Here is an 11195-nt window from a genome sequence, read left to right as displayed (position 1 = left end):
TCTATCTATCTATCTATCTATCTATCTATCTATCTATCTATCTATCTATCTATCTATCTATCTATCTATCTATCTATCTATCTATCTATCTATCTCTGCAAGGTACAGGTATAACACGAGACATGTACTACGTTTTTATTAATTCCATAATACAGCAAAGTGCTACATTATGTGATTGTTATTATGATGCTAGAGAGGGTAAAATGGAGGCAGACAATTCCCTATGGCGACGCCCAAAGAGGGAGCAATCAGGAGCAGTAGAAAAAAATAAAGACGTTTACATATGTTTTTGTCATTTGCCACACATTGATGAACTGCTCCTACAGACATGCATTAATCATATATGTATATATAAAAAACACTGTGACAGATGCATAGTCAGCTGTAGCTAAAAACGTGAATGTAACATCTGCTTTCATTTATGCGCTCTGCTCTTCTGCTGCGGCTGGCTGTGGATTCATGATGTTGTCAATCCATTGAGTGTAGTGAGAGATGATAGTATAAATTCCAGGCTTTTTTGTTTGGCCGCACTTTTTTCCGCCATTTGAGGTGATGCCCACCACAACGCCATTATAGAGCAGAGGACCCCCAGAGTCCCCCTGAATGACCACAACAAAGAAGCAGGGAAAAAAAGCACAAGTTTAGGATCAGTAATGCAATCTAAGCCAGCTGTCTAACAACTGTTTTCACGTTTCATCATTTATGTTTAGTAGAATAAAGGGAAGTAAAACTTACATCACAACTGTCCTCATTCTTATGTGGTTGGTCACAGGGGTTTGCGCATACTTTATGTGCACATATCATGTTAGTGGTGAACTTTCTACCAAAGTAGTCGACGCGTCTGCACCGATTTGGGCTAATCACCTCGACAGTCACCTCTTTGAGTTTATCTGGTCTGGCCCCCAGGTTGTCAACCGATCCCCAGCCAGCTGTTTCGACCTCGTTACCGGTGTCGGGGTTTGTGCCTCCAGCACGCAGAAATTCCACCGCTTTAACCGCTTCGGAAATGTTAAATGGACGATCCAGCTGCAAAAGCCCCCACAGATAATGATTCCAACTGTATCACTGTTTTGGTTTACTATTATAGACTCTTGTTTCTGAGTATTCAGATAGTATAAGGGCATAGCATATGCACTTACCTTAATTAAAGCAATGTCATTGTCATAATTACTTGGGTCAAAATCTTGGTGATTGTGAAGTTCCAAAATGTCAAAGATTTGCTTTGTCTCTTCAGGTTCACTCAGAGAATGGACACCGAGCACCACCTTCCTTCCATCTGGTCTTTAAAAAGAGCACAATAGTGTTATATTATTGAATAATCATCAAGAAAAAGAATGATCTTCTACATAAAAGCAAACTCTAAATGCTTTTGTAGAGCCATTGAGCAAATTTAAACATGAAACTTGAACAAGCACATGAGAGATTATTGCCCAAGCAAATACAAACAAACACAATCCAAACAGCACCAGCTTTAAATGGAAAATATCATGCTAATATGATTCTGATCTTGCACTTGTTTCCATACATTTGTTACACTGTAAAAAATGTTGCCTTACCCGTTAGGTAGACAGTGCACTGCAGTCATCACCCACTGATCTGCTACCACAAAGCCTCCGCATTCATGTTTCAGATTCTCCCCTTCTGGCACCTGGATTGAAGCCATGTAGGGCCGAGAATGCGGCGCTGCCTCCCTGCCACCGATTATGCCCGCACCTAAGATGAAGAAGCATATTTTTCTTTTACAGATACGCAAACTATTAATAGTAGAAAAATAACATCTGAAATGTTGCACCAAAAACACAGATAAAGCAGCACAAACGTACTCTCTGAAATGAGGGCAACAACAAAAACAGCAGCACCCACGAGCACCTTTGACACCATGATGTCGCTTTAACTGACACAGAACGAGCATGTGTGCTGTTTTTAAAGGCTTTCATTTGGAACAAAGGAAGCCAATATTACGCAAAGCACAAGGGGGAGTTGGACCATCCTCCCATTCTCTGTTTCCTCGAATGAAAAACAGGAAAACATAAAACATGTTCTTGAGGTCGTTACTTTTTTGCATGGCTTTTATTTTTTTGCCATTGTTTTTGCTTGGAATTCCTATGTGTGACTTTTCCTGATACAGTAATTTTATTGAGTTGATCTTTAAATGAAGATGAGCAAAGTATGTAGTATATAGTAGCAGTAGTTTTTAAAACTCATGCTTTAACTGGCTTCTTACGATATCAGGTTCATAAACACAACACTCATAAGAAAACATTGTGTTCCTCTTTGATTTCTGTAAGAGATGCAGGAAAATATGGCGAGAAAATGCACTGCAAAGCAGTTTTTGAGGCAGGAATTCCAGCATGTGTTGAAAATATGCGCAAAGCTTCGGCATCTTGGCTCAGCCTTTAAACATACCCACTGCAAAAAGACACAATTCGTAATTTACGCCCTTACCAAGGAAATCCTATATGCAGAGGCACAGTATTGCAAAAATATAAATCAGAAACAGAATGGATGAAATATCTTTGTAGGTTTGAAGATGCTTCGATGATTTAAAACTTTGTTTCTCAACTTTGAAATTTACGACATGGCGAGCTGAGCAGTGCTGCTTTCAGTGAAAAAACATTTTTTCAAAAAAACTTGGCTGTACTGTGTTTAGAATGACAGTCTAGGCCATTTCCTGTACATTTTGACTCAACTCACAGTTAAGATAAGTCTGTACCATCAGCACCTAAGGAGACATTAACCCTCTCCAAACTTTAACAGAAAGGTAACAGTAGATTGATAGTGATAGTGAAACTCAGGAACGTGATACTGCTATTTACAGTAAAAGCCACTTGCAATGGTATGTAATTGTGTCTTTGTGTGATGTATGATGCCGCCTAAAATCAGCAGAAGCACAATAACTTCGATGTTGTCAACACATGGTTCACATCAGGATGTCATCTGACACAGAGGTTTGTGTACTGTGCACACAGAGAACTAATTGTAGTTTTCTTAACAAATCCCCTCATATATCAGATATAATTAGGTGTTTTGCTGTGATTATTGTCAGACATGGGCCCACTGAGGCAAATTTCCTAACGATGACATGGCAAAAAAGTATTGAATCCTTGATCTTAATATTACACTTATGTTTCTAGTTGTATTTACTTGTTTTTTTTTTTCTTTGCATACTTGTCCAGGCTCTCGATTGCTTAAATTTAAACTCCTACTGGGTGGAGTTTGGACAGAATTATCCTGCTCCGAATGTCTGGGAACGTTTCTAGTTGGCTGATTTGGGGGGAGGCAGTCAGGCATTATAGACAGGGAAATATACTGAGGTTTTTCGTTTCAGCAAAGGTCTTTAGGACCTGGTAATTAGGTTGTAGTCTGTGTCCCCTCAAGCTTATTATGTATCATTACTCCTTAGTCAGCAGCCTGTGTCTATGATCTTCACTGGACTCTATGCCTTATGCTCGTAAAGAACATATTGATTTTTACAATTAATATGAATAAATGTCTTCATATTTGCACTGTAAGTTTCTTTGGCTAAGCATACCCTCTCTGCCACATTCATCTACTGTAAAGGGAATTGTTTTGTGATTGTAAGTGTATTAGTAGTAGAGCTTTGTGAGTCTGGGCCTTGGACAACATCTGCTATTCAAAAGGTCACATATTTATCATCACGCTCTGTGATCCCATTAGACATTTCCTTTGGAGGAAGTATTTACAAAGTGTGCAGCTGGATGAGACTAAAATATATATTCATATATGAAAATCTATATAAAATTTCACATATATGTAAAACTGCGCACTTGATGTAAATGTAACTGTAACAGTTTGTACTCCAGACCAGGGTATTCGAGTGGCCCGTCACTAATTTGAAAAATTATAAATACATTCAAAACTTTTGCCAATCTACAACTCCAACTCCAAAAACAACGGGATGCTGTGTAAAATGAAAAAATTAAAATAAAATGAAAATAAAACAGAATGCAATGACTTGCAAATTTCATAACCCCATTTTTAATTTACCATAAAACACAGAAAGCACATGAAATGCTTAAACTGAGGTTTAACGTTAAAAATAATACTAATAATAGGATAATTTTGAATTTGATGGCACCAACAAGTCTGAAAACAGTTGAACAGCGATGTTTACCATTACATCCCTTCTACTTTTAACAACAAACATCTGGGAACTGAGGAGAGACCAGTGTCTGGTCCCATTTTTGTCTAGAATAAGATTCTCACTGCTCAAGCCTGAGACTTCTTAAAACTTGAAGCATAAATAGTGTTGTAATAGATGTAGTAACAGGTTTGCAAGGTCTTTCCTGACATCATCACCTGGAACTGGGACATGTTGTGTTAAACCTTGTATATACCTTTCACTCTTACCTGACTGTGTATATTTTCTTCTATCTTTACTATTTTGATTTTTTAAATTTTACTTCTGCACAGTTTTCATGGAGTACCCATAATTTCATTGTACATGAACAATGACAATTAAGGGCTGTTCTATTCTTCCTTAAAAAAATTTATATATTCTGATAAAATAATAATGTAGAAAATAATGTGCTGGTGACACCTTTTTGCTACCTGGAGCAAAGACAATTCGGTTTATTGCGTTAAATTTTGAGAATCCGTGTTGAAGTGTCACGATTTACCACTATTGACACGCAGAGGGAGACAACGTAACAGTTTGTTACTTTTTTACAATTGTAGGCCTGCACTGCCCTCTGCAGGTACAAGCAAAAACTACACGACCATGTTTTAGAAAAACAGAGACGCTCATCAGTGAGGATAAAAAAGTTTCAGATTTGGCTGGAAGCGTGAATGTGTTACCAAATGTTCATTTTAGGTTCTGAAGCACTTACAGTAAATGTAAAAATGTAATGAATGTTAAACAGTAAATTACATGAACAAATGTCTTGCCATATCTAAAATGTTAGTGTCTATTGACTGAACAGGATGACAATTTTATATCATTAAGGCTATTTTCTCTGAAATAGACCTATTATGGTAATTAAAGTGCTTACAAATGCTTACTAAGAGTTTCTTTTCCTTATGTCTTCGAGATCTGACTGAAGAGTGATCACCTGGGTTCATTACTGTAAAGTGGGGAAATAGCATGCATGGAGGATTTTCTCTCTCTCCTTATAACATTTTCCTGCTCCTCACCAATTAAGTCATGAGTCATATTCTCCCAATTACAAGTTAGGAAGGATATAATAGTTAGAAATTACAGGTTAAAACTGACTACCCACCTTGGATGATGATGAGTTAATTTAGCTACAGAAATGTTTGGTATATCTGCAGAATCTGTGAGTAATTCACCCAACAACATTATGAATATTAAAAAAATTATATCACCACCTGATTTGGTTATTGGACGTGCAATGCATTTAATGTAATTCAATAGTTGCATATTTACCAATTTTTGGTTACTACAGAATAAAAAGATTATTAGACTTTAATTAGCTTTGAAGAATTGTTCCAGTATTTTGATTGTCAGCCATGAGTCGTTGCTGTTGCGATGGAGACGAATTACAACTACAACTGTAGCCTCGAGCAATCGAGCCCACCCATCCAGGTATGCAGTGTGTGTATATGTGTGTGTGTGTGTGTGCAGACATCTATATCTGATCGTCCGTGTGTGTGGTCTGGCACTGAACCAGTTATCAGAGGTAAATTAACACAGTCATTTTCAACTTTATGTTTTCTAATGTTTCATTTCTCTCCCTCTCTTTCTCTCTCTCTGCTTCCCTTGCTTGCTCATTCCACCTCTGCCTCTCATTCTCAGACACTGACTCAGCGTGGCTGTCAGTCTCAGTCTGTCTGGCAGGCTTTTCTTTCAATCAATCAGTCAGTCAGTCAGTTTGACTGTCTGTTTATGTCTTTGATCTCTCCTTGCTATCGGCCTCATGGGTAGCATGTTATTTTCTTTTGGCTTTTGAGATTTTTTTTTTTATTATAAAACATACAGACAACATTACACAATTCCACATTAGAAATGCAAATAAAACCAGAATAAAATCAACTACTGTCAGTAAATCTGCCTCATAGTACTAACTCTGCTTGTAATATTCATAAATATCCTATATGAAGTACAGAAATAAAAACTGCTATCACTTTTAAGGTAATACTACAGAATGGATCTTTAAAGCAGCAAACTGTCCCACAACATGTAATCACTGGTGTCAGACACATTAATGTCCCTTGACACCCTGAGTTAATGTGTTATGCTTTGTTTTAAACTAGTGCTTGATTTACAGGTCGATCACGAGCACAGAATCCAAGACACAAAAGAAACAGAACAAACATAATCATCCGACATATATGATTCTTACAAAAGTGAACTTGTATTGTTTTCACACATAACATGAAACACTATGGCAACTGCATTTCTATAGTAAAAATAAACTGTCAACATCAATAAGAAAAATTTGACTAGACATTAAATGAAAAACACTTCTGTTTGAATGGAGTCTTACATATACCTGCAGTATAAGTAATTGGACATGTTACTGTGAAGGCTTGTTTTCTGGCTTGAATATTGAACTGCTACCTGTTGCTGAGGGGAGCCGTCCTACTGCTGTCTGACTCAAGTTTGAATCTACACAAAGTTAGGATTCCTCTATCAGCTGGCGTGAGTGTGGCTATGGCAAAAGGCTGCGGAGAATAAATAAATCTGTTTCAGCTCTGTTGACACAGATACCACCTCATGCCCGCATTTAATTTAGATCTAAGCTCCTGGGGTGCTGGTGTCGCAAACTGGTTGTGCAGGCTAAATGTAGTGGCCTAGGTTTGATTCTGATGCAAGACCCTTGTTGCGTGTCTTACACCAGCGGTCCCCAACACCCGGGCCACGGACTGGTCTGTGAGTCGTTTGGTACCGGGCCGCGAGAGTTGAAGGTCGTGTGTGAAATTATTGGTTTTATAGTTATTTTTTAAATCGTTTTTATTGTTAACTCAGTTTCCCTGTGTCTTTTCCCGTGTGTTATTAATAAATCTTCTTTTTTTGGTACAGGTACTAGTTTTATTTTGTTGTATTTATCTGCGACACCTTAAAGGCCGGTCTGTGAAAATATTGTCGGAAATAAATCGCTCCATGGCGCAAAAAAGGTTGGGGAGCGCTGCCTTACACCACCCCCAGTGTCTCTCTTTCTCTGTTTTCCTGTCTCTTTTTCACGGCACTACTGACTTAAGGTGAAAAGTCCCCCAAAGCCTGGTTTTGCCAGTAGTTTCTTCCTGTTAAAAGGGAGTTCTTCCTTCCCACTGTTGCCAAGTGTTTGCTCACTGGGGGTTGTGAGATTGTTGGCCTTTCTTTGTCTTGTTTGCTTAACTGTATAAAGTTCCTTGAAGTGACTGCTGTTGTGATTGGGCTTTATATAAATAAAACTGAATTGAATTGAACAGAATCATCACCTTACAAAGACACCAGCCAGTGACATAAGATGACTATAGGCCTTAATTTTGTACTGACTAGTGTGGTGGGCGTTTTTTTTAGGTGATTTTGCAGAAGAACTACACTTTGTAGGTGCAGTTGTTGGTTAGAAATGCCAACTGAACATCAGTGACAGGAAAGATTAACAGTAACTTTGACCAAAGTCATTTTTCCTTTGTTAAAAGTAATTGTGCCTGCATCTATCCATGAACGAATCAAACATATAACATCCTGTACCCTAGTAGTATAACCCCCACCAAAAAATAAAAAATTAATTAGTAAGACACGGAGCCTAGTGGCTCAAAAAGATAACAAACATGACAAGTGTCAGGAATGAAATCGACATCTTCTCTTCACGTTTCTCTTTTAAAAGCTTTAAAACAAAATGCACGTGCTTTGGTACGTGACTTATTCTCCGAGTCAGCTGCAGCATTCTTTCGTGAAAGTTGTAAATCTTTTTAAAAGTGTGGACTCTCCACCTGGGACTGTCTCTCTCTCCTTGTTTTTCTTTGTTTCTCCAGTCGAACGGAGGTCTTCTGCTCTGCACTGGCATCGCTCCAGAAGAGGGGGATTACTGTTAAACATGTATAATCTCTCCTGTTTCCTCCATCAGACCAGGCCCATCTGATGGGAGCTGGTGTTTAGAAGGGGCTCCACAGGACGAGATACTCTTTAACTGTAATCTCTCTAATCTCGCTTCTTACTGCAGGCCGGGGTCCCACAGGACTGTCATCTTTACATTTTGTAACTCACTGTCATATTTCTTCTAAAGCCATTTGACAGAGCCTGTATTTTTAGTTGAGAAAATATAATCATTTTTTTTCAAATGCAAACTCATAAAAAGTAATTATGGTATTTTTTTCAATGCAGTGTATACTTAATGACAATAAATCTTCAGTTAATAGGTTTGGGGAGTTTTGCAAAAAAGGTCACACAAGCTGTTTAGGCACTTTTTAGAGGCTTTGTGTCTTTTCTAATGAAGCGTCTGTTATATTTAGCTATAAAAATGCATTATCTATAAAACAGACTGCTTACAATTCAAATAAATGCTTCTGATTCTGATGCATTATTTGAAAAAAATGTAAATTTATTTCATAAATCGCTCTGTTACAGTAAAATGAAATATGCACATTAAGTAATTAATGGTGCTTAAGATGTCAGGATACAAATGGTGTTTACAAATGCTAACTAGATGTATATATATTTATCTAAAGGTAAATTAATTTGAGGGTTTTTTTTCCATCTAATTCGTTTTTGCACATTTACATTTTCTATTCTAGAGAGGATGAAACTGAAGGTCAGATGTTTGTTTATCTATATATGTCTGTGAATGTGTTTCCCAGCATTTTCCCATCAAAAGCTGAATCCTGTAATCTGACAGTTTATCAGTCTGTATGACCGTGCATTACTTTGCATTTGTATAATCATACCTGCCAGTTAGACCTTGAAAGAAAGGCGACTACAAGTTTGAGGGTGTCTTTGACTGTGTGAGGACAATCTTCTCAGGAACGGTCAAATATCTACAATTATTTACCTTCTTTTCCCAGTAAACGTGTGTGAATGTGCGTCAGTACCTCCATGTTTCCCAGGAGAACACTGAATCCTGTAAATCTGACATTTCTCTTCCTGGTGTTGGTCCCAGGAGGATCAGCGGGAGATTCCACCTTTCCCACATTGCTCCTTGATCCACCTGACTCCTCCTCGCCTCAGCCGTAAGCCTGGCTTTTGTACCCATCTGTGTGCAGCGCTCAGTTTGTTTGTACATCCAGACATCAGGGTGAGAATGTGCGACAGTCCCACAAAATTGAGAACCAGGAGCTCACATTCCCACAAGGGAATAAATGTGTCTTGAAACACATTCATAAAGAAGCTCGAGCAGGATATATGTGTAATTACAGTGAGGGGTTCAATATTAATCCCTAAATAAGCAACTCAACTTAGAAAAAAAAAATCTCAGGAAAAAAATGATATTATCTCAAGGTCAAGGAATGTACGAACTATGAAAAGAAAGAAAAAGAAAAAAGCTGAAAAAACAAAAAAGCCCCCTAACAAAACTTAATGTTTGAGATCGCTTCCTGAAATAGGTCCCAGAAAAAGAAACAATTAAACCTGTTTGATGTTCTCTGTGAGTCCAAAAAAAAATGAAAGAACAGAAAACGGAAAAGGAAAAAAATGTTTTGGATGAAAAAAATCTTTCTTTCATGATGGAAATAACACTTTATGACAGAAATATCACCTATTCTTGCGAAATTCTGCAACAGAACACACACCAAGACAAATAATTGATGAACTGATCAACTGAAACTATTTTGACATTTAATCTGTTGATATTTTTTTATTTGCAAAGTCCTAAATTTTCCGTTATTTTAGCTTTTCACTTCACTGAATTGTGTCTTTTTTGATGGTCATTCTTTGGTACAAAAAGGTCCTTTAAGGGTCATATTAATCACTTATGAATTTAACTGAAATTTAACTGAGTGAAAAGCTCAGATTGTCCGGCTCAGGCAGAAACTTGTCTGATCTTTCAGTTCTGCGACAGATCAGCATTTTTGTAAATGTGTGTTGGGTTTTTTTGACAATAGAAATACAATTCTGTTAAAAACAAGCAAGATTACCACCATGAGGACTTAACAAAATAACAACAAAACAGATAACAAAGGCAAAAAAACAGTAAGTGAAAAAAGGAGGGAACCAAAGAAAATATGAGCACGCAGACACACACAGCGAGGATGATCTATGACCGCAATCCTCGTCTGAACATGCAGGAAAAGTGAGGTTTTCAGATGCTGTAATTTACGCAGATTCAGATTCTGATCCTGATCCAGATCCAGATCATTTTGGCAGAATATGGGACCACCTGCACTTCAGCTCATGTGAGCAACTTCCAAACTCCTGAGAGGAAAGACATGAATCTGGTATTTTACAAAAGCGTGAGATCTGAGCCCAGCACCAGCTCTCAGTGCTCCTCTGACACTCTGATATCTCCAGTGTGTTTGTAGACGTGTCTGTTACTGGGTAGAGGTATTCAGAGGATTTGAAACAACTGTCAGTGCAATGGAAGATCAATGCATATTGGAGGCTGTCAGCGGGATTGAAAGAATGCATGTGCAAAGCAGGTGTCGGAGTAAAGATGCAATGAGTGGAAGTAGTGATGATGGAGGAGCTTAAATACCTGGGAGCAACCATCGAAAGCGACGGACAGCACACAAAAAAAAGGAACGCAGTGAGGGTGGAGTGGGTGGAGTGTCAGGGTGATTTGTGGCAGAAGGATAGCAGTAAGATTTACAAGATAGTAGCGACACTGTGATGTATGGTTTGGAGAGAGCAGCACCCACAAAACACAGGAGGCCGAGCTGGAGGTGGCAGATTTGAAGATGCTTAAATCTGGGAGAGATCAGGATTAGAAATGAGTAGATCAAAGGGACAGTTCAGGTCGGGTGGTTTGGAGACAAGGTTAGAGAAGAGATGGTTTGGACATGTCTGCAAATGTCCAGACCATCTCAACTCTGTGGATATATGCCAGGTAAGAAGAAGACCACAGAAAAGGTTTGTGGATCTAGTGAAGGAGGACATGCAGAGGGCTGTTGTGACAGAAGAGGCGATAGGCGATAGAGATAGAGGCAGATGATCTGCTGTGACGACCCCTAAAGAGAGCAGCTCTGGCTTATTGATGTATGAATCTCAGCCCTCTATAATGTTGGTAGTATAGAGAATAAAGCACCTTGTCTGGCACAAATAGGAGAAAGATTTTATTATGATGACTTAAAGATACAAA

At 38.3% G+C, this 11195-nt stretch overlaps 1 protein-coding gene across 1 annotated transcript; it reads right to left on the bottom strand.

Moving 5' to 3' along the window:
- Positions 1 to 120: 120 nt before the first annotated feature.
- Positions 121 to 1953, bottom strand: cfd (complement factor D (adipsin)). Its single transcript, XM_005929653.2, has 5 exons — positions 1824 to 1953; positions 1557 to 1713; positions 1140 to 1281; positions 736 to 1026; positions 121 to 599 (listed from the first exon to the last, which is right to left on the bottom strand). Exons 1-5 carry the CDS (start codon positions 1879 to 1881, stop codon positions 420 to 422), a joined length of 828 nt encoding a protein of 275 aa, XP_005929715.1. The 5' UTR covers positions 1882 to 1953; the 3' UTR covers positions 121 to 419.
- Positions 1954 to 11195: the final 9242 nt, after the last annotated feature.

This window comes from Haplochromis burtoni, unplaced genomic scaffold (genome assembly GCF_018398535.1).
Source record: "Haplochromis burtoni strain Fernald_Lab_line unplaced genomic scaffold, NCSU_Asbu1 Contig_119, whole genome shotgun sequence".
Classification (NCBI taxonomy): Eukaryota; Metazoa; Chordata; class Actinopteri; order Cichliformes; family Cichlidae; genus Haplochromis; species Haplochromis burtoni.
The sequence above is the reverse complement of the archived record's forward strand: the minus strand, read 5'-3'. Positions and strand labels throughout refer to the sequence as shown.